Source organism: Panulirus ornatus, chromosome 33 (genome assembly GCF_036320965.1).
Source record: "Panulirus ornatus isolate Po-2019 chromosome 33, ASM3632096v1, whole genome shotgun sequence".
NCBI classification, from domain to species: Eukaryota; Metazoa; Arthropoda; class Malacostraca; order Decapoda; family Palinuridae; genus Panulirus; species Panulirus ornatus.
In genome coordinates this window covers 9,982,744-10,007,624 of record NC_092256.1, presented here as the reverse complement: position 1 = coordinate 10,007,624, position 24,881 = coordinate 9,982,744, and the positions used below count along the sequence as shown (strand labels likewise).

The 24,881-nt window shown below is 40.1% G+C and overlaps 1 protein-coding gene across 13 annotated transcripts in view; it reads left to right on the top strand.

Annotated features, from left to right (window-relative positions):
• The window catches only part of LOC139759442 (uncharacterized), a 227,895-nt gene that overhangs the window by 96,146 nt on the left and 106,868 nt on the right, over positions 1–24,881 (top strand). For all 13 annotated transcript variants that reach the window (XR_011715054.1, XR_011715055.1, XR_011715051.1 and 10 more), the window contains one exon: positions 17,911–18,024. Coding sequence is in view for 8 of the 13 variants with exons in the window: in XM_071681557.1 (XP_071537658.1) it covers positions 17,911–18,024 (114 nt within the window). In the remaining 5 variants the exon portion in view is untranslated. The remainder of the gene's footprint in view (positions 1–17,910; positions 18,025–24,881) is intronic.

Sequence of the window (24,881 nt, the reverse complement as noted above, 5' to 3'; positions counted from 1 at the left end):
TGTAAGTAGCAAAGGACGTAAGGGGAGTGTGGGAGAAATGGGATGTATTTAGGGAAGCAGTGATGGCTTGCGCAAAAGATGCTCGTGGCATGAGAAGCGTGGGAGATGGGCAGATTAGAAAGGGTAGTGAGTGAGGAATGAAGAAGTAAGATTATTAGTGAAAGAGAAGAGAGAGGCATTTAGACGAGTTTTGCAGGGAAATAGTGCAAATGAGTGGGAGATGTATAAAAGAAAGAGGCAGGAGGTCAAGAGAAAGGTGCAAGAGGTGAAAAAGAGGGCAAATGAGAGTTGGGGTGAGAGAGTATCATTGAATTTTAAGGAGAATAAAGAAATGTTTTAGAAGGAGGTAAATAAAGTGCATAAGACAACAGAACAAATGGGAACATCAGTGAAGGGGGCAAATGGGGAGGTAATAACAAGTAGTGGTGATGTGAGAAGGAGATTGTGTGAGTATTTTGAAGGTTTGTTGAATGTGTTTGATGATAGAGTGGCAGATATAGGGTGTTTTGGTCGAGGTGGTGTGCGAAGTGAGAGGGTCAGGGAGAATGATTTGGTAAACAGAGAAGAGGTAGTGAAAGCTTTGTGGAAGATGAAAGTTGACAAGGTGGTGGGTTTGGATGGTATTGCAGTGGAATTTATTAAAAAAAGGGGGTGACTGTTGTTGACTGGTTGGTGAGGATATGGCTTATGGTGAAGTGCCTGAGGATTGGCGGAATGCATGCATAGTGCCATTGTACAAAGGCAAAGGGGATAAAGGTGAATGTTCAGAGTACAGAGATATAAGTTTGTTGAGTATTCCTGGGAAATTATATCAGAGGGTATTGATCGAGACGGTGAAGGCTTGTACAGAGCATCAGATTGGGGAAGAGCAGTGTGGTTTCAGAAGTGGTAGAGGATGTGTGGATCAGGTGTTTGCTTTGAAGAATGTATGTGAGAATTACTTAGAAAAACAAATGGATTTGTATGTAGCATTTATGGACCTGGAGAAGGCATATGACAGAGTTGATAAGAGATGCTTTATGACGGTTTTAAAGAGCAAATAGTGTGGCAGTCAAGTTGATTGAAACAGTGAAAAGTTTTTATAGAGGATGTAAGGCATGTGTACGAGTAGGAAGAGAGGAAAGTGATTGGCTCCCAGTGAATGTCTGTTAGTAGCAGGGGTGCGTGATGTCTCCATGGTTGTTTAATTTGTTTATGGATGGGGTTAGGGAGGTGATTGAAAGAGTTTTGGAGAGAGGGGCAAGTGTGCAGTCTGTTGTGGATGAGAGGGCTTGGGAAGTGAGTCAGTTGTTGTTCGCTGATGATACAGCACTGGTGGCTGATTCGATGAGAAACTGCAGAAGCTGGTGACTGAGTTTGGTAAAGTGTGGAAAGAAGAAAACTGAGAGTAAATGTGAGTAAGAGCAAGGTTATTATGGACAGTAGGGCTGAGGGACAAGTCAGTTGGGAGGTAAGTTTGAATGGAGAAAATCTTGAGGAAGTGAAATGTTTTAGATATCTGGGAGTGGATTTGGCAGCGGATGGAACCATGGAGGCAGAAATGAGTCACGTGGTGGGGAAGGAGCGAAAGTTCTGGGAGCATTGAAGAGTGTGTGAGAACATTATCTCGGAAAGCAAAAATGGGTATGTTTGAAGAAATAGTGGTTCCAACAATGTTATACGGTTGCGAGGCATGGGCTATTTATAGGGTTGTGAGGAGGAGGGTGAATGCGTTAGAAATGAGATGTTTGAGGACAATATGTGGTATGAGGTGGTTTGATCGAGTAGGTAATGAAAGGGTAAGAGATATGTGTGGTAATAAAAAGAGTGTGGTTGAGAGAGCAGAAGAGGGTGAATTGAAATGGTTGGCCACATGGAGAGAATGAGTGTGGAAAGATTTACAAAGAGGATATATGTGTCAGAGGTTGAGGGAACGAGGAGAAGTGGGAGACCAAACTGAAGGTGGAGGGATGGAGTGAAAAAGATTTTGAGCAATTGGGGCCTGAACATGCAGGAGGGTGAAAGGTGTGCAAGGAATAGAGTGAATTGGAACGATGTAGTATACAGGGGTTGACGTGCTGTCAGTGGATTGAACCAGGACGTGTGAAGCGTCTGGGGTAAACCATGGAAAGTTTTCTGGGGCCTGGATGTGGATGTTGTATTTTCCTAGAGCTTCCCCGCATGCGTGCTGGGGGAGGGGGTTGTCATTTCATGCGTAGCGGGTTGGCGACAGGAATGAATAAAATCAGCAAGTATGAATTATGTACATGTGTATATATGTATTTGTCTGTGTATGTGTATATGTATGTATACGTTGAAATGTATAGGTATGTATATGTGCGTGTGCACGTGTATGTACATACATTTGTATGTGGGTGGGTTGGGTACTTCTTTCACTGTTTCCTTGCACTACCACCTCACTAACACGGGAGACAGCGACAAAGTATAATAAAAAAAGAATATATATATATATATATATATATATATATATATATATATTATATATATATATATATATATATATATATATATATATATAATATATTATATATATTTATATATATATATATATATATATATATATATATATATATATATATATATATATATATATATATATATATTTCTTTCTTTCTTTCATACTATTCACCATTTCCCGCATTAGCGAGGTAGCGTTAAGAACAGAGGACTGGGCCTTTGAGGGAATATCCTCACCTGGCCCCCTTCTCTGTTCGTTCCTTTGGGGAAGAAAAAAAAAAAAAAAAAAAAAAAAAAATGAGAGGGGAGGATTTCCAGCCCCCCGCTCTCTTCCCTTTTAGTCGCCTTCTACGACACGCAGGGAATACGTGGGAAGTATTCTTTCTCCCCTATCCCCAGGGAAAATATATATATATATATATATATATATATATATATATATATATATATATATATATATATATATATATATATATATATTTCACATACATATTCAACATTTTCCACATTAGCGAGGTAGCGCTAAGGAAGAGGACTGAGCCTTAGAGCGAATATCCTCCTTGGCCTCCCTTCTCAGTTCCTTTTGGAAAATTAAAAAAGTGAGTAGAGGATTTCCAGACCCTGCTCCCATCCCTTTTAGTCACCTTTTATGACGCACAGGGAATACATGGGAAATATTCTTTCTCTCGTATCCTCAGGGATATATATATATATATATATATATATTTATTTATTATTTTATATTTATTTTGCTTTGTCGCTGTCTCCCGTGTTTGTGAGGTAGCGCAAGGAAACAGACGAAAGAAATGGCCCAACCCACCCCCATGCACAATGTATACACACACATGTCCACACATGCAAATATACATACCTATACATCTCAATGTACACATATATATATACATACACAGACACATACATATATACCTATGCACACAATTCACACTGTCTGCCCCCATTCACTCCCATCGCCACCTCGCCACACATGGAATACCTTCCCCCTACCCCCATACACATGTATATACATACGTCCACACACGCAAATATACATACCTACACAGCTTTCCATGGTTTACCCCAGACGCTTCACATGCCCTGATTCAATCCACTGACAGCACGTCAACCCCAGTATACCACATCGATCCAATTCACTCTATTCCTTGCCCTCCTTTCACCCTCCTGCATGTTCAGGCCCCAATTACACAAAATCTTTTTCACTCCCATCTTTCCACCTCCAATTTGGTCTCCCACTTCTCGTTCCCTCCACCTCCGACACATATATCCTCTTAGTCAATCTTTCCTCACTCATTCTCTCCATGTGCCCAAACCATTTCAAAACATCCTCTTCTGCTCTCTCAACCACGCTCTTTTTATTTCCACACATCTCTCTTACCCTTACATTACTTACTCGATCAAACCACCTCACACCACACATTGTCCTCAAACATCTCATTTCCAGCACATCCACCCTCCTGCGCACAACTCTATCCATAGCCCACGCCTCACAACCGTACAGCATTGTTGGAACCACTATTCCTTCAAACATACCCATTTTTGCTTTCCGGGATAATGGTCTCGACTTTCACACATTCTTCAAGGCTCCCAGGATTTTCGCCCCCTCCCCCACCCTATGATTCACTTCTGCTTCCATGGTTCCATCCGCTGCCAGATCCACTCCCAGATATCTAAAACACTTTACTTCCTCCAGTTTTTCTCCATTCAAACTTACCTCCCAATTGACTTGACCCTCAACCCTACTGTACCTAATAACCTTGCTCTTCTTCACATTTACTCTTAACTTTCTTCTTTCACACACTTTACCAAACTCAGTCACCAGCTTCTGCAGTTTCTCACATGAATCAGCCACCATATATATATATATATTTTATACTTTGTGACTGTCTCCTGCATCAGTGAGGTAGCACAAGGAAGCAGACAAAAGAATGGCCCAACCCTCTCCCATACACATGTACATACATAAACGCCCACACATGCACATATACACACCTATACATTTCAACGTATACTTGAATATACATACATACACAGACATATATACACATGTACATAATTCATACATGTTGCCTTTATTCATTCCCATCTCCGGCCCACCACAGATGAAATGACACCCCCCCCTCCTCCCGAATGCGCGTGAGGTAGTGCTAGGAAAAGACAACAAAGGCTACATTCATTCACACCAGTCTCTAGCTGTCATGTATAATGCACCGAAACCACAGTTCCCTTTCCACATTCAGGCCCCACAAAATTGTTCATGGTTTACCCCAGACGCTTCACATGCCCTGGTTCAATCCATTGACAGCACGTCGACCCTGGTATACCACATCGTTCCAATTCACTCTATTCCTTGCATGCCTTTCACCCTCCTGCATGTTCAGGCCCCAGTCGCTCAAAATCTTTTTCACTCCATCCTTCCACCTCCAGTTTGGTCTCCCACTTTTCCTTGATCCCTCCACCTCTGGCACATATATCTTCTTTTGTCAATCCCTCCTCACTTATTCTCACCGTGTGACCAAACCATTTCAAGACACCCTCTTCTGCTCTCTCAACCACACTCTTTTTATTACCACACATCTCTCTTACCCTTTCATTACAAACTCAATCAAACCACCTCACACCACATATTGTCCTCAAACATCTCATTTCCAACACATCTACCCTCCTCCGGCAACCCTATCTATAGCCCACGCCTCACAACTATTCAACATTGTTGGAACCACTATTCCTTCAAACATACCCATTTTTGCTTTCCTTGATAATGTTCTCAACTTCCACACATTCTTCAATGCTCCCAGAACTTTCGCCCCCTCCCCCACCCTGTGACTCACTTCTGCTTCCGTGGTTCCATCCACTGCCAAATCCACTTCAAGATATGTAAAACACTTCACTTTCTCCAGTTTTTCTTCATTCAAACTTACCTCCCAGTTGACTTGCCCCTCAGCCCTACCGTACCTAATAACCTTGCTCTTACTCACATTTACTCTCAGGCTTTCTTCTTTCATGCACTTTACCAAACTCAGTCACCAACTTCTGCAGTTTCTCATCGAATCAGCCACCAGTGCTGTATCGTCAGCGAACAGCAACTGACTCGCTTCCCAAGCCCTCTCATCCGCAACAGACTGCATACTTGCCCCTCTCTCTAAAACTCTTGCATTCACCTCCCTAACAACCCCATCCATAAACAAGTTAAACAACAATGGAGACATTAAGCACTCAGCCACAAATCAACGTTCACTGGGAACAAATCACTTTCCTCTCTTCCTACTCCTACACATGCCTTACATCCTCGATAAAAACTTTTCACTGCTTCAAGCAACTTGCCTCCCACACCATATAATCTTAATACCTTTCACAGAGCATCTCTATCAACTCTATCATATGCCTTCTTCAGGTCTATAAATGCTACATACAAAGCCATTTGTTTTTCTAAGTATTTCTCATATACATTCTTCAAAGCAAACACCTGATCAACACATCCTCCACCATTTCTGAAACTACACTGCTCTTCTCCAAGTTGATGCTCTGTATATGCCTTATATTTATTTATTTTGTTTATTATACTTTGACGCTATCTCCCACATTAGCGAGGTAGCGCAAGGAAACAGACGAAAGAATGGCCCAACTCACCCACATACACATGTATATACATAAACACCCACACACATATACATACCTATACATTTCAACGTATACATACCTATACATACATACATGGACATATACATATATACACATGTACATATTCATACATGCTGCCTTCATCCATTCCCACCGTCACCCCGCCACACATGAAATGACACCCCCCCTCTTCCTGCACACATGCGAGGTAGTGCTAGGAAAAGACAACAAAGGCCACATTCATTCACACTCAGTCTCTAGCTGTCATGTGTAATGCACCAAAACCACAGCTCCTTTGCGACATCCAGGGCCCACAAAACTTTCCATGGTTTATCCCAGACGCTTCACATGCCCTGGTTCAATCCAATGACAGCACGTTGACCCCAGTATACCACATCGTTCCAATTCACTCTATTCCTTGCACGCCTTTCACCCTCCTGTATGTTCAGGCCCCAATTGCTCAAAATCTTTTTCACTCCATCTTTCCACCTCCAATTTGGTCTCCCACTTCTCTTCATTCCTTCCACCTCAGACACATATATCCTCTTTGTCAATCTTTCCTCACTCATTCTCTCCATGTGCCCAAACCATTTCAATACACCCTCTTCTGCTCTCTCAACCACACACTTTTTATTACCACACATCTCTCTTACCCTTTCATTACCTACTCGATCAAACCACCTCACACCACATATTGTCCTCAAACATCTCATTTCTGACACATCCGCCCTCCAACGCACAACCCTATCTATCATCCATGCCTCACATCCATATAGCTTTGATGGAACCACTATTCCTTCTAACATACCCATATTTGCTCTCCGAGATAACATTCTCGCCTTCCACACATTCCTCGATGTTCCCAGAACCTTTGCCGCCTCCCCCACCCTGTGACTCACTTCTACTTCCATGGTTCCATCCACTGCCAAATCCACTCCCAGATATCTAAATCACTTCAATTCCTCCAGTTATTCTCCATTCAAACTTACCTCCCAATTGACTTGTCCCTCAACCCTACTGAACCTAATATAACCTTGCTCTTATTCACATTTACTCTCAGCTTTCTTCTTTCCCACACTTTACCAAACTCAGTCATCGACTTCTGCAGTTTCTCACCCGAATCAGCCACCAGTCCTGTATCATCAGCAAACAACAACTAACTCACTTCCCAAACCCTCTCATCCACAACAGACTGCATACTTGCCCCTTTCTCCAAAACTCTTGCTTTCACCTCCCTAACAACCCCATCCATAAACAAATTAAACAGCCATGGAGACATCACACACCCCTGCCGCAAACTGACATTCATTGGGAACCACTCACTTTCCTGTGTTCCTTATTTTCCACGTTCCTTACATCCTCAATAAAAACTTTTCATTGCTTCTAGCAGATTACCTCCCACACCATATACTCGTAATACCTTCCACAGAGCATCTCTATCTCTGGAATTGATTGGTTTATTTCTGAACAGGGAGGGACAAGAAAGTGTAAACTCAGTGCTCAGAAGGAGGAAACAGACTTTCTCAAGTTCTCTTTTAATGGAAATACATAAAAATTATATATTTAGGTGGTGGTCTGTTTAGAGTGGCCACTTGAGGGTGGCAGCAGCATGGGCCACACCAGTCACAGAGTGACAGGTCTAACAGCAGGAACTACACTATAATGCATCTCATTGAAACATTCGGCTAGTTCATTTGCCACACTCTCTCTCTACTAATCTTCACCCCATCCCAGTCAAGCCTCTTTTCTAATCAACATCTACCCCATTACCCACTGCTTCCATTTATGCATTAGGTTAGCCCCATCCCATCATTCTTTAGCCCCCACTCCATTATCCAATGTCCAGAGGGTATTGTCCTACACCTTACCAGTCTTCACCTTTAACCCACTTGAAAATCACCCACCCCATCACCCAGCATCCTATTACCTATCAAGAGGTTAGACTGCCACCTTCCATTTAAAACCCACTTGGTCCCACCCCATCACACATATGCCAGCCACATTTGCTTGTCCACTCCTCTACACTTGACTTGTCAGATGTAATTGATCTTTATTGATGCTCTTATCCGTCTTTGCACATCATAATTATTGTTGCAACCACTGCCTTGTTTCACCTGCCATATTCACTATATACTTCCTTGTAACTGTACTTCTGTCACAATATAATCCCAGACATTACCCTTTGCATTATGTGAATGACTAATGGAAACAAAAATTGCTTTTATGTGTGTGGTAGGTCATAGAATTCCCATGGTTCTTGCAGTTATTTGTGTTCATGGGGGGTTAGAATTGGCATGCTGGTGATCTGCGACTAGTGAGAGGCTTGGGCCACCACCGCTGCTGGTGCTCTTGGCACACCCTGCCCCAGTTGGCTGATTTCCTGTGTTGGCCACTTGGCTTTTTGTTTTTTCGACTTTAGCACACCAGAGGGAACTGTGTGTTTAGATTTAACCCGCAAATCTTGTGGGTTAGACTAGAATCTGTGGATTGTGATAATCAACATTGATTTGCCTTGGTCAGCAGTAGGACAAAAGGATTTGTAGTACCAAATTTTTGGATCATATTTTCATGATATCTGTCCAGATGTAAGGTGTCGTTATCATCTTATCATACAGTGATACAACATCTGGTTATATAGCAAAGGAAGGAACAGAGAAGGGGGCCAGGTGAGGATATTCTCTCCAAGGCTCAGTCCTTTGTTCTTAATGCTACCTCACTAATGTGGGAAGTGGTGAATATGTATGGAAAAACAAATGTGTTTATGAGTGGTGTGGCCATTCTTCGTCTGTTTCCTTGTACTACCTCGCTGATGCGGGAAACAGCAGTTAAGTGTAATGAAGATGATAATATATGTATATATATATATATATATATATATATATATATATATATATATATATATATATATATATATATATATATTTATCTTTCTTTCAAACTATTCGCCATTTCCCGCATTAGCAAGGTAGCTAATGCTAACTTATGCACACAGAACGTGATAGTATGATGTTCAAATGAGGAGCAGTATTGCAACAGCTGGATGTAGCCTAGGTTTGCATAAGAGATTCCCATTATTATGTTGAAATGGAAAGGAAAGCTGATGAAGCAGCCAAGGTTATGTTGTCTTAATGCTATTTTTAGCATTGCAAATAAAACAAAGTCACCTCACATGCCAGTTGAAATAGGTTTTAGTGGCATTCGTCACTTTAATGCCTAAAATTCTGACTTCAGCTGCAGTCTTAGTGTGCCTGTGTGTTGTCTCATTTCCAGTGCAGCTGTCTTATATATGCATGTTGTTCCACTCCCACTACCTTATGTTTTGGTTTAACTTTATGTCGTCCCACTCCATATATTTTCTGTCTTGGTGCACCAGCATGTCAACTTAAGGGATCCCTATAACAGCTTTCTTGGTACATCACCATGTCCTATTATCTTTGCCTGCTGTCTTGGTGTATTTGCATGCAGTTCCACTCCCTATAGCAGCTGTATTGATGGGCCTTTGTGTTGCCCCATTCCTGTAGCTACTGTTGGTTACTCAGCTGGGGTGTTTGTTAGTGTTTATATAATTCCACTTCATGTTTTTGCTGACCTTAATGTTAGTGCATTCCAGATAGCTATTGTTTTAATAGGGTTGTGTTGTCCCAATCCCTGCAGCTGCTGTTATGATGGGCATACATGTTGTTCCTTTCCCTGTAGCTGCTGTCTTGGTGTGCATACACTCTGCCTTGCCCCTTGTGGCCTCTGTCTTGATGTACTTGCATGTTGCTCTTCTCTCTATATTTAGCTGCTGTCTTGGTGGGCCCACATGTCACCCCACCCCTGGTAGCAACTGTTGCTTCTCCTGCAAGTTTCTCATGTTATTGAAAATTGCTCATATATTTGTAGTGCTTTGCTTAGTACTTAGGGCTTTCTTTTTTGTAGGAAATGAAGGGGCAGCTCCCAGTCTTTCATAAGGATCTCCCATGGTTTATATTTTTATTTACAAATGGTCTGGGAGGCATTATACAGTATATGCCCTGTATATTATTTTGTTAAGGTCAGAAGAAAGAGTAGTATAGAAGGTTAGCACTTGTGTGAGCAGTCCCAGCAGGTCAGCAGTCGACTTTAGGATACTTGTTGCTCTTGTATTTACATACCCTTAAGGATAAGGCCATGTTAATGATGCATGCCATCGTAGCTACCACTTGAGACTAGTCAGTAATACTTAGGATTTTGTTAAATGCTGCAATACGAGAACTGCATTTTCATATTAGATATAAAGGCATTCAAACTGAATTAGAATGTTGGATACTTTCAAAAAAATAAAACTTTACTTAGTGTGATGAAAAAAGCATATAGATGATTTAACCCCTAAATGTCTCGCTAAGTTTTCCTTTCCAACCCTAAGAGTACACGTTTTCTAAGTTTGAAATATATATTTAACTATACTCTTTCAAAGATATTCTTATAACAATGGGGAAAAAAATCTTTTCAGAAGAATATTTTGCCCTATACTTAACTTCAATAGTTTAGTTAATGCCTGGTCCTCTAAATCTAGCTAAAACCCACTCAATTTGCTGCTTAGAAAACTTGTGATATTGTGCTCTCATTGGCATGGCTGGAGGAGGACGAACTACAGGAAAAAATTAGCCCACACTGTCACCTCAGCTACCATTAGGCTTGGCTCGCAGCCTTGAAAATGAGATCCTAATTATGATGTATTGATATGCTGTTATGAAGTGTCGCTTTGCTTGTATAAGTATCCATTAGAAGACATTGAAGGGTTAAAGAGAAGCACTTGTAAACTTTACGAGTAATTAAGGAGGTGCAGATAGTATCAGTTATGGACTGAAAGTGAAATACAGTATTTATCAATTTTTTTCTGAAATTTATCTATGGTGCTCCTTTCAGCTACTCTGAATTGGTAGATTATGCCATATGTTAACAATCCTGTTGAAAGAAAGTATTTTGCATCATTCAAAAGTAAGTTGTTTGACCTTGAGTTTGTATTCATTACTGCAAATGAAATCATAAAGCTAGCCTTTTAAGTAGCTGTTTAAGGCATTCATTTGCTTGTGCCATCTCATAGGTTATCAAGGCAGCTCTCACAGAATTTGCTTATTAGTCATTATCAACGAATAATCTTGGTTGCTCATCAGTGTACTCTTTGCATTCTGTTTTATGTCTTTTTTCAAGTATGACAACCAAAGACTGAACCAGTATTCAAGGTGGGAATACATCATTATATTGTAAAGAGTGAGGAATAGTTCCTTAGAAGACATTAATTCAGAAGCCCTACTAGTGAAACTAAGAACTTGTGGTTTCTTTTTTATTGATGCCTCTGTGCTTTTTATACCAGGCTTTAGTTATCAGAGATTACTACTCTTTAGTCTTTTCCTCTTTTACCTGTTATAGCTCAGCAGATGTCAGACTAGCTTGCCTCTTCGTTTTTACTACTGATGTGTAAAATATGCATTTACCACTGTTAGAATTAGACTAGCTTGCCTCTTCGTTTTTACTACTGATATGTAAAATTTGCATTTACCACTGTTAGAATTCTTTTGCTATCTAAGGGCTTAATCCATCAGTCTGTCCAAGACAGTTTGAAGCTGTTGTCACCCCTTTTCTGTTTTCAATTTAATTCTCAGCTCAGTGTCTCCTGCAAATTTCGATGTCTTGCAAAGCAGCCCTTTACTGTATTATTATTATGAACACTGGTGAGGTAAATTCAGTAATTTTTGTGCACACTGGAGGCAGACTTGGGGAAACTCAGATGTTACAGGTGAAATTGATTCTAAATATTGTGTCCATAATCTTGATACTGTATTAGAATATTCACAGGAGCATTCATTTTTTAACATAGAAAGCCTGTATGTAGATTCTGGCAAACTCCATATGAATTCAGTACATAGGAATTTGTCTTGAAGTTTCTCCTTAGGCTTAAATTTAATAACTTTGCTTTTACTCACATTTGTGCCTAATATTCTCCTTTCACGCACTTTTCCAAACTCAGTTAACAACTTCTGCAGCTTCTCACTTGAATCTATCATCAGCAAGCAGTAACTGACTCACTTGTGAGGCCCTCTCATCCCTTCCAGACTGCATACTCTCCCCTATCTCCAAGACTCTTGCATTTACCTCCCTCACCACTCCATCCACAAACAAATGAAACAACCATGTTGACATCACAAACCCCTACCACAGACCAACCTTTGCTTGAAACAACTCACTTTCCTTTCTTCCAACTCGTACACATGCCTTACACCCTTGATAAAACCTTTTCATTTCTTCTAAAAGCTTTCCTCCCACGCCATAAATTCGTAAGACCTTCCACAAAGCATCTTGATTAACCTTATCATGTGCTTTTTCCAGATTTAGAAATGCCACATACACATCCATTTATATTTTTTTAGTTCTCTCATTTTTTAAAGCAAACACCTGATCCACACTTTCTGTACCAACCACATCAAACCACATTGTTCCTTACCAGTTTCACATACTGTCTTTGTTAAATCAAGTTAAGCCTTACTTAGATTCCGTGAGATCTTTTGACCACTGTCACTGGACCTTGGCTTGTCACTCTGATCATTGGTTTTAGTGAAGGTAGTTATGATTTGATCCAACTTGACAAGAAACCTCATTTTCTCTTTCCTAAGCTCAGGGTGATAGATAGAGTAGGATTGCTCCTCATATATGTATGAACTCTTTCCTTAACAGTAGTTTTGGATTGTTTGATTTGTGTAATTGTAGAAAATTTAGGAAACTAACACTACCACCAGTTTTGTATATCTTTGTCTGTGCTGTCTATATTGGAAAGTATTTTTCTCTGGTTTTGATGTATTGCATTGAATTTTCATCAGATTTTATATGATTACTCCTTTTTGTAGATTCTCAGTTCATTTTCAAATATGGAGCCAGATTACATCCACTCATACATATGTGCTGAACATAATGAACACTATCTTTTGAATCATTCATAGTAATTTGACCAACTAACAGTCATTCATCCTTACAGATACCTTTTTGAATTGAATAGAGATGGCTTTTACGTCACTATTTTACTTAATCCATGGTAGATTTATGTATTCAAGTGGAACCCCCCCCCCCTAGATTTTTTTTTTTTTTTTTCACTAGTTTTCCTAAATATTGTCTGGCTAAATTTTTAACAGATACTGTTAGGTTGTTATAGAACATTTTATAGCTTGCTTTTACCCTCACCATAGCAACATCAGTTTGGCTCATCATGATTGTTAGGAAATTATAGACTGAAAACACAAGTTGAGATTAGAGACTGTCTGAGCCAGTCACATTGCATTTCAAACTCATTTTATGAATATTCTGTGTTAGATGATTCATTACCATTACACATTGACTTCGGTTTGGTGAACACTTCACCTGTATTTCATCTAGGAAGAGTTTGATGTATACAAATATGAGGCTCTTAGATTGGAGGTTCCCCCCCCAACATACATGCACACACAACTTCTACATATTGAATGACCTCCCAACAGGTTATAGTACTTGATGTTAAAAATAGGTCATAAAGTCGCTTGTTTGCTCAGTAGCAGTCACTTATCCCCACCTCCTATGATAGTTCCTGCTGTGTGGAATATTGGCTATCATCTTGATACCTCAGCATGCTCTGCAACCTGAGGAATTTGAAGTGTCAGACAGGCTTATGGTTAAGGTCACCAGTTATGTTGTATGTGTTTCAGAATAATTTACATGTATGCTTTCGCAGTGAAAGAGTTTGTATGATAAAGAAATGGCAGTTTTAATGTACCTCAAAACGAGGTAGGAAACTGTGGAAACTTACACAGTTATTTTTGTATGACTGATTCATTTGATGAACTAAGGAGTTAGATTAAATGGTTGGAAGCTTTTATTACTACTAAAGGAGGAGGATGTAAAAAGTTGTTTTGAGTTTGAGCAGGGTTCTGGTTTTTGAAAGTAAACAATCACTATTTGATGTAAGTTTGAATGGAGAAGAATTTGCTGTTCCCAAATGTAGATATTTAGGAGAGATGATCACTACAGATGGCAATGAGAAAGCTGAAGTTGGTGAATAAGAATTGTAGCATGTACTTGAAACCTGCCTGACTGAGTGCTTGTTCCAGCTCCAGTATATAATAAGAGGTTCATATAGGTCAGAAAATGAGAACAGTAGAGATGGATAACTCATGCAGTTAGGAGAATGGATAGAGTAAAGAGTAAAGACATGAAAGCGAAGCTAAGTGAAAGAATATAATGATAAATGGTGATACTGCATAAGGGAAGGTGTAGGATGAGATTGATTGAGAGCGAGAACTATATGCCATAGATGAACATTTTAGAACTAATGGTATTTCATTTGAGGTTGTTAGATTTTTTTTTCCAATTATATGCATTAAGATGTTTTCTTTGTGGGAATGATGCAAATGGTACTTTCATCTCACATGACATCATTTAGTGTGCAGAATTGGAAATTATGAAACAGTTTATGATTAGTGTTGAATGAAGCTAAAGGTAAAAGATAGTTTATTTTATTATTACAAATAGTTCTTGTATCATTATCAGTTTTGCTGTAATGTTATTAGGAATATAATGTATACCAAGTGATTTTTTTATTTACTGAAGAGTTAGGAATTATTTGAGCTTTAGAGTTGCAGTAGATATGAAGTATTGAAAATACATATCATATTAGAGATTCAAGTCATCCTATACTATGATTTCAGAAGCATTGGAGATGGTACATAAGTCTGTCATACCTCTTAATGCTTGTATTGCAATTTATTTCATTGTAATTTTATAGTAGGTGATGATATGATATTTTCAATGCTATATTAGTGTGGTGCCTTCTGTGAGCATTCCTTCACTACCATTAATATTGTTTTGATTAATGTAGAACATTGCTGGGTCTCTGTTATTGAATAACTGTACATTACTTGTATTTTGTATTAAATAACTACATTTCCTGTGTTCTTTAGAGATAAAAGTTTGTTTTGAAAAATTAAGATTTTGTAGGAGCTTTAATGCTGTTTGTTACACACACACACACACACACACACACACACACACACACAAGGAATTAAATGAAGCTTTAGAAAGAATGGTAGTTCAGAAAAGTTAAGATCATACTGGATCAGTGCTTGATAGCAAAAGAGGTCTTTGGGAAGGTCAAATGTGAAGATAGCAGAGTAATTACCAAGGGACTTACAGAAGAGTGGATGGCTGCTATTTTGAATGATTAGTGAAGCTGGAGGGTGTTAGATGTAAATCATTGATTATTTTTGGACTGGAGATTATCTTATTTTAAACTGAGAAAAAAGCATTGAAATTTAAGTGATGCTGATATAAAGAGTACTGTAGGCTTTAGAAATGCTGGATATAGCTTCTGTTTTAAAGGAAAGAAGACTTGTAGGATATAACAAGACTTAAGAGGACAACCAGTTGTGGTCTTATTCCGTCCAGAGTCTTCTAACCAGGAGGTACTTTGGAAGGCTGAGAAACTTAAATGTTAGGTGAAAGTTAGCAAGGTATTCATCTGAAATAGTAAATCATGGGAGGAGAGAAAACTAAAGAATTCAGTCAAAATGGAGAGAGAGCAAAAGAGGAAGGAGGACAGAACAGCCCAGCTAGGACTACAGAAAGGTCGGGAATGTTGTGTTGGGTCAGACTGAAAATACAGTAATATATATACAGTGCAGAAGGACAAGTAGATAATGGTGTAAAGCTAGAATTCATTGACTGAATTAGGGAAAAATGCTCTTGATGTTCTTAGAGTTCAGAGCAAGCTCACTAAAGATATGATTTCACTTGTTCTCTACAGATAGATACTTGGTACTAAGGAGGGAAAGAGAAAACAAATGAGGAGGATTGGCCATCTTAACACTGGGCAGTTTTAAGATTCAGAAAATACTGGTAGATGTCTCATTTATGCATTACATAGTTGGAAAAGTAATGGCAGGAAGTTGATTTTATATAATTCTCTTCAGAATTTTAATGAACCAGGTTAAATATACTTTGAAAAAAGGAAGGAACAATCATGATTGGACATGAAGCAGTAAGGCATGCATTTGTCAGAGATAGTTAAGTGCTAATAATTAGGGATTTCATTTTTAAAGATGGGGAAAATTTGAATCCTCATGGTGAGAGAGAGTCTTGAAGATGCAATATCTTTACAAAATGTGTACATGAAATTTTCTTTACCACATCTTTGCTCAGCACATTTGAATCAGGGGTACCGATACCCCATCATTAGTAGGTATTACCCTGACTCACAGTAAGATGTGTATTGAGAGCATTGTGTATTAATACACCAACTGGAAAAATTTTCACATCAAGGAGTTTGATTATGTAGTACATGACATAAAGAGAGCATCAATGAAACCTAACTCACAGAGGAGAAAAATTGTGGATTTTATTGAGAACTTAATCATTTCTGTGGTAACATGAATAAGGATATGGTGTTCAGTAGTTAGGGAACAGGGCATTGTGATGAAAAGTTTTGTGAAATTCATAATGAAGGGGTAGGAACATGGGCACCTTTAGCCAAAAAGAAAAGAGTGGCTCAAAAGATGTCAAAAAGGGAAGGAGCTTCATGATATACTGTGGAGAAGAGACAAGTGGCATTCCACCCAGCCAACATTTAAAAGGTATAAGAGAACAAGAGATTACTATCACAGGACAAGAAAGGAGGTACAAAAAAGCTGAAGATAAAGCATTAGACAGTCCAAAGCTTCCACCAATTCACGAGGAGTATTTTGTCCTTTAAAGAGCTGGTTATAGGGTAAATGGGTTCTGAGAGAAAAGTTTTGAAGAAAGTTGCAAGGATATTCAAGGAACTGAATGACAAGTTCAAGAGTGTTTTCATGGTGGACGACATTATGCCTCAATGCCAGCATGATGGAACGGATAGAAGCTCTTTGAAAAGCATTGAAATATATGGATTAGACATCAACAAAATACTAAAGGGCCCTGACCCATTTCAGGTTCATGGTTCAGTAAAATATCTTTGTATGTGCAGAGGGGTACAGATACTCTTGACAGACCACTTGAAATATTCATCACTGAAAAAGGTTAAGTGCCATGGGATTGGAAGCGGGAAAGTGTTATACCTACATTATATCTACCCCTGTATAAGGAAGGAAACCAAGGATAGTGCTCAGCTAAAGATTGGTCTCTCGGATAAGCATGGTCTGTAAGGTACTGAAAGAGACAGTCAAAAGCAAACTGACTTTTTATGGAAGAGAAATTAAGTGAGAGACAGTATGGTTTCAGGGAAAGGAGGCCATTTGTAACAGACCTCTATTTTTATGAGCCTTGTTTTAGTCAAAAGAGAAAGCAGGACGGAGAAGGTCCAGAGGAGAGCAACAAAGATGGTCCCATAGTCAAGAGGGCTGAGGTACAGGGGAAGGCTATAGGATTTGAATTTGTTCACCATGGAAGAAAAAAAAGTGAAGGATGACTTGATCTCAACCTTTAAGTTTTTAAAACAAATCAAAGATGTAGACAATGAACTGTTCTTTGAAAGATTTAGGGTTAGAGCAATCAGGGGACATAACATGAAATTAAGCAAGAAAGTAATGAAAGATGTAAAGTATAAGAGTGGTGGATAAATGAAATTGAATGACTGAGGGCTTGGTTAATGCAGACAGCGTACAAAGATTTTAAGAAATTTTATGAGAGTATATAATGTTCAAAAGGTAGAGCCCCATGGGTGTAACAAACTCCTTCCCTTATAGTACAAACCAGTTTATACTCACACACACAAATATATACATATATATATATATATATATATATGTAAAATAGAAGTTTATAGATGCTTTTTCTCATATGGCATCTTTTCTTTGACAGTGATCGCTTCATAGCCCTGAAGATTATCAAGAATGTAGAGAAGTACAGAGAAGCTGCCAAGCTAGAGATTAATGTATTGGAAAAACTAGCAGAGAAAGATCCCTACAACAAACAGTGAGTATTTCATACTAATCTCTTGGGAAGAAATTTTTTTTATGTTAGCCATCATTGTAGTTAAAAACTTTTGTAAATATCTGGATATATATATATATATGCATATTTTTTTATTAGACTTAATCACTGTCTCTCACATTAGCGAGGTAGCGCAAGGCAGCAGATGAAAGAATGGCCCATCCCACCCATATACACATGTATATACATAAACGCCTACACATGCACATATACATACCTATATATTTCAACATATACATATATATACATACATACACATGTATGTGTTCATACTTGCTGCCTTCATCCATCCCTGTCACCACCCTGCCACACATGAAATAGCGATCAGGGCCTGAACATCAGGAGGGTGAAAGGCGTGCAGGGAATTGAGTGAATTGGAACGATGTGTTATACCGGGATTGACGTACTGTCAGTGGATTGAACCAGGGCATGTGAAGCATCTGGGGTAAACCATGGAAAGGTCTTTGGGGCCTGGATGTGGAAAGGGAGCTGTGGTTTCAGTGCATTACACATGACAGCTAGAAACTGATTGTGAATGAATGTGGCTTTTATTTTTTTTTTTTTTTTTTTTTTTTTTTTTTTTTTTTTTGCAGTGCCTTGCTGGATGGTTGGGGGGGGGGGATGCTACTTCATGTGTGGCAGGGTGGCAACAGGAATGGATGAAGGCAGCAAGTATGGACATGGACATTTGTATTTATGTATATGTCTGTGTATGTATATGTATTTATATGTTGAAATGTATATGTATGTATATGCGCATGTGTGGGCCATTTATGTATGTGTATGTGGGTGGGCTGGGCCATTCTTTATCTGTTTCCTTGCGCTACGTCGCTAATGCAGGAGACGGTGTGTGGCAGGGTGGCAACAGGAATGGATGAAGGCAGCAAGTATGGATATGGACATTTGTATTTATGTATATGTCTGTGTATGTATATGTATTTATATGTTGAAATGTATATGTATGTATATGCGCATGTGTGGGCATTTATGTATGTGTACGTGGGTGGGCTGGGCCATTCTTTATCTGTTTCCTTGCGCTACGTCGCTAACGCAGGAGACGGTGGTTAAGTATGATAAATCCAATAGAGGGCAAATGAGAGTTGAGGTGAGAGAGTATCATTAAATTTTAGGGAGAATAAAAAGATGTTCTGGAAGGAGGTAAATAAAGTGCGTAAGACAAGGGAACAAATGGGAACTTCAGTGAAGGGGGCTAATGGGGAGGTGATAACAAGTTGTGGTGATGTGAGAAGGAGATGGAGTGAGTATTTTGAAGGTTTATTGAATGTGTTTGATGATAGAGTGGCAGATATAGGGTGTTTTGGTCAAGGTGGTGTGCAAAGTGAGAGGGTTAGAAAAGGTAGTAAAAGCTTTGCGGAAGATGAAAGCCGGCAAGGCAGCGGGTTTGGATGGCATTGCAGTGGAATTTATTGAAAGAGGGGGGTACTGTATTGTTGACTGGTTGGTATTTAATGTATGTATGATTCATGGTGAGGTGCCTGAGGATTGGCGGAATGCTTGCATAGTGCCATTGTAAAAAGGCAAAGGGGATAAGGGTGAGTGCTCAAATTACAGAGGTATAAGTTTGTTGAGTATTTCTGGGAAATTATGTGGGAGGGTATTGATTGAGAGGGTGAGGGCATGTACACAGCATCAGATTGGGGAAGATCAGCGTGGTTTCAGAAGTGGTAGAGGATGTGTGGATCAGGTGTTTGCTTTGAAGAATGTATGTGAGAAATACTTTGAAAAGCAAATGGATTTGTATGTAGCATTTATGGATCTGGAGAAGGCATATGATAGAGTTGATAGAGATGCTGTGGAAGGTATTAAGAATATATGGTGTGGGAGGCAAGTTGTTAGAAGCAGTTAAAAGTCTTTATCGAGGATGTAAGGCATGTGTACGTGTAGGAAGAGGGGAAAGTGATTGGTTCTCAGTGAATGTAGGTTTGCGACAGGGGTGTGTGATGTCTCCATGGTTGTTTAATTTGTTCATGGATGGGGTTGTTAGGGAGGTGAATGCAAGGGTTTTGGAAAGAGGGGCAAGTATGCAGTCTGTTGTGGATGAGAGAGCTTGGGAAGTGAGTCAGTTGTTGTTCGCTGATGATACAGCACTGGTGGCTGATTAATGTGAGAAACTGCAGAAGCTGGTGACTGAGTTTGGTAAAGTGTGTGAAAGAAGAAAGTTGAGAGTAAATGTGAACAAGAGCAAGGTTATTAGGTACTGTAGGGCTGAGGGTCAAGTCAATTGGGAGGTAAGTTTGAATGGAGAAAAACTGGAGGAAGTGAAGTGTTTAGATATCTGGGAGTGGATTTGGCAGCGGATGGAACCATGGAAGCGGAAGTGAATCATAGGGTGGGGGAGGGGGTGAAAATTCTAGGAGCCTTGAAGAATGTGTGGAAGTCAAGAACATTATCTTGGGAAGCAAAAATGAGAATGTTTGAAGGAATAGTGGTTCCAACAATATTGTATGGTTGCGAGGTGTGGGCTATGGATAGAGTTGTGTGCAGGAGGGTGGATGTGATGGAAATGAGATGTTTGAGGACAATATGTGGTGTGAGGTGGTTTGATCGAGTAATTAATAACAGGGTAAGAGAGGTGTGTGGTAATAAAAAGAGTGTGGTTGAGAGAGCAGAAGAGGGTGTTTTGAAGTGGTTTGGTGTCGTGGAGAGAATGAGTGAGGAAAGATTGACCAAGAGGATATATGTCAGAGGTGGAGGGAACAAGGAGAAGTGGGAGACCAAATTGGAGGTGGAAAGATGGAGTGAAAAAGATTTTGAGTGATCGGGGCTTGAACATGCAGGAAGGTGAAAGGCTTGCAAGAAATAGAGTGAACTGGAACGATGTGGTATACAGGGGTTGACATGCTGTCAGTGGATTGAACCAGGGCATGTGAAGCGTCTGGGGTAAACTATGGAAAGTTCTGTGGGGCCTGGATGTGGAAAGGGAGCTGTGGTTTCGGTGCATTATTACATGACAGCTAGAGACTGAGTGTGAATGAATGGGGCCTTTGTTGTCTTCCTAGTGCTACCTCGTGCACATGAGGGTTGTTATTTCAGGTGTGGCGGGGTGGCGATGGGAATGAATAAAGCCAGACTATGAGTTATGTACATGTGTATATATGCATATGTCTGTGTGTGTATATATATGTATATGTTGAGATGTATAGGTATGTATATTTGTGTGTGTGGACATGTATGTATATACATGTGTATGTTGGTGGGTTGGGCCATTCTTTCATCTGTTTCCTTGCACTACCTCGCTAATGTGGGAGACAGCGACAAAGCAAAATAAATAAATGAAATAATTATATATATATATGGGGTGTTCAGTGTTGTAAATGGAAATGGTGAAGAGCTTGTAGATTTATGTGCTGAAAAAGTACTAGTGATTGGGAATACCTGGTTTAAAAAGAGAGATATACTTAAGTATACATATGTAAGTAGGAGAGATGGCCAGAGAGTGTTAATGGATTACATGTAAATTGATAGGCGCGTGAAAGAGAGACTTTTGGATATTAATGTGCTGAGAGGTGCAGCTGGAGGGATGTCTGATCATTATCTTGTGGAGGCGAAGGTGAAGATTTGAAGAGGTTTTCAGTAAAGAAGAGAGAATGTTGAGGTGAAGAGAGTGGTGAGAGTAAGTGAGCTTGGGAAGGAGACTTGTGTGAGGAAGTACCAGGAGAGACTGAGTACAGAATGGAAAAAGGTAAGAACAAAGGACGTAAGGGGAGTGGGGTAGGAATGGGATGTATTTAGGGAAGCGGTGATGGCTTGCGCAAAAGATGCTTGTGGCATGAGAAATGTGGGGGGTGGGCAGATTTGAAAGGGTAGTGAGTGGTGGGATGAGGAAGTAAGATTATTAGTGAAAGAGAAGAGAGAGGCTTTTGGACGATTTTTGCAGGAAGAAAATGCAAATGACTGGGAGATGTATAAAAGAAAGAGGCAGGAGGTCAAGAGAAAGTTGCAAGAGGTTATAAAGAGGGCAAATGAGAGTCGGGGTGAGAGAGTATCATTAAATTTAAGGGAGATAAAAAGATGTTTTGGAAGGAGGTAAATAAGTGCATAAGACAAGGGAACAAATGAGAACATCAGTGAAGGGGGCTAATGGGGAGGTGATAACAAGTAGTGGTGATGTGAGAAGATTGAGTGAGTATTTTGAAAGTTTGTTGAATGTGTTTGATAATAGAGTGGCAGAGATAGGGTGTTTTGGTCGAGGTGGTGTGCAAAGTGAGAGGATTATAGGAGTATGATTCGGTAAACAGAGAAGAGGTAGTAAAAGCTTTGCAGAAGATGAAAGCCAGCGAGGCAGCAGGTTTGGATGGTATTGCAGTGGAATATATTAAAAAAGGGGGTGACTGCATTGTTGAATGGTTGGTAAGGTTATTTAATGTATGTATGACTCATAGTGAGGTGCCTGAGGGCTGGCGGAATGCTTGCATAGTGCCATTGTAAAAAGGCAGAGGGGATAAGGGTGAGTGCTCAAATTACAGAGGTTTAAGTTTGTTGAGTATTCCTGGGAAATTATGTGGGAGGGTATTGATTGAGAGGGTGAAGGCATGTACAGAGCATCAGATTGGGGAAGAGCAGTGTGGTTTCAGAAGTGGTAGAGGATGTGTGTATCAGGTGTTTGCTTTGAAAAATGTATGTGAGAAATACTTAGAAAAGCAAATGGATTTGTGTGTAGCATTTATGGATCTGGAGAAGGCATATGATAGAGTTGATAGAGATGCTCTGTGGAAGGTATTAAGAATATATGGTGTGGGAGGTAAGTTGTTAGAAGCAGTGAAGAGTTTTTGTCGAGGATGTAAGGCATGTGTATGTGTAGGAAGAGAGGAAAGTGATTGGTTCTCAGTGAATGTTGGTTTGTGGCAGGGGTGTGTGATGTCTCCATGGTTGTTTAATTTGTTTATGGATGGGGTTGTTAGGGAAGTGAATGCAAGAGTTTTCGAAAGAGGGGCAAGTATGCAGTCTGTTGTGGATGAGAGAGTTTGGGAAGTGAGTCAGTTGTTGTTTGCTGATGATACAGCACTGGTGGCTGATTCATGTGAGAACTGCAGAAGCTGGTGACTGAGTTTGGTAAAGTGTGTGAAAGAAGAAAGCTGAGAGTAAATGTGAATAAGAGCAAGGTCATTAGGTACAGTAGGGTTGAGGGACAAGTTAGTTGGGAGGTAAGTTTGAATGGAGAAAAACTGGAGGAAGTGAAGTGTTTTAGATATCTGGGAGTGGATTTGGCAGTGGATGGAACCGTGGAAGCGGAAGTGAATCATAGGGTGGGGTAGGGGGCAAAAGTTCTGGGATCATTGAAAAATGTGTGGAAGTCGAGAACGTTATCTTGGAAAGCAAAAATGGGTATGTTTGAAGGAATAGTGGTTCCAACAATGTTATATGGTTGTGAAGCGTGGGCTATAGATAGAGTTGTGCGGAGGAGGGTGGATGTGCTGGAAATGAGATGTTTGAGGACAGTAAGTGGTGTGAGGTAGTTTGATCGAGTAAGTAATGAAAGGGTACGAGAGATGTGTGGTAAAAAAAAGTGTGTGGTTGAGAGAGGAGAAGAGGGTGTTTTGAAATGGTTTGGTCTCATGGAGAGAATGAGTGAGGAAAGATTGACAAAGAGGATATATGTGTGAGAGGTGGAGGGCACGAGGAGAAGTGGGAGACCAAATTGGGGGTGGAAAGATGGAGTTAAAAAGATTTTGAGTGATCGGGGCCTGAACATGCAGGAGGGTGAAAGGTGTGCAAGGAATAGAGTGAATTGGAATGATGTGGTATACAGGGGTCGACGTGCTGTCAATGGATTGAACCAGGGCATGTGAAGCGTCTGGGGTAAACCATGGAAAGTTCTGTGGGGCCTGGATGTGGAAAGGGAGCTGTGGTTTCGGTGCATTATACATGACTGCTGGAGACTGAGTGTGAACGAATGTGGCCTTTGTTGTCTTCTCTTAGTGCTACCTCACACACATGCGGGGAAGGGTGTTTACATTTCGTGAGTGGCGGGGTGGCGACGGGAATGAATAAGGGCAGACAGTATGAATTATGTACATATAATGTCTGTGTGTGTGTATATATGTATGCGTTGAGATGTATAGGTATGTATATGTGCATGTGTGGACGTATATGTACATACACGTGTATGTGGGTGGGTTGGGCCATTCTTTCGACTGTTCCCTTGCGCTACCTCGCTAATGCGGGAGACAACAACAAAGTATAATAAATAAATAAAATAAGTGTATATATAAATATACTGGGGGCCTTGAAGAATGTGTGGAAGTCGAGAACATTATCTCGGAAAGCAAAAATGGGTATGTTTGAAGGAATAGTGGTTCCAACAATGTTGTATGGTTGCGAGGCATGGGCTATGGATAGAGTTGTGCGCAGGAGGATGGATGTGCTGGAAATGAGATGTTTGAGGACAATGTGTGGTGTGAGGTGGTTTGATCGAGTGAGTAACGTAAGGGTAAGAGAGATGTGTGGAAATAAAAAGAGCGTGGTTGAGAGAGCAGAAGAGGGTGTTTTGAAGTGGTTTGGGCACATGGAGAGAATGAGTGAGGAAAGATTGACCAAGAGGATATATGTGTCGGAGGTGGAGGGAACGAGGAGAAGAGGGAGACCAAATTGGAGGTGGAAAGATGGAGTGAAAAAGATTTAGTGTGATCGGGGCCTGAACATGCAGGAGGGTGAAAGGAGGGCAAGGAATAGAGTGAATTGGAGCGATGTGGTATACTGGGGTTGACGTGCTGTCAGTGGATTGAATCAAGGCATGTGAAGCGTCTGGGGTAAACCATGGAAAGCTGTGTAGGTATGTATATTTGCGTGTGTGGACGTATGTATATACATGTGTATGG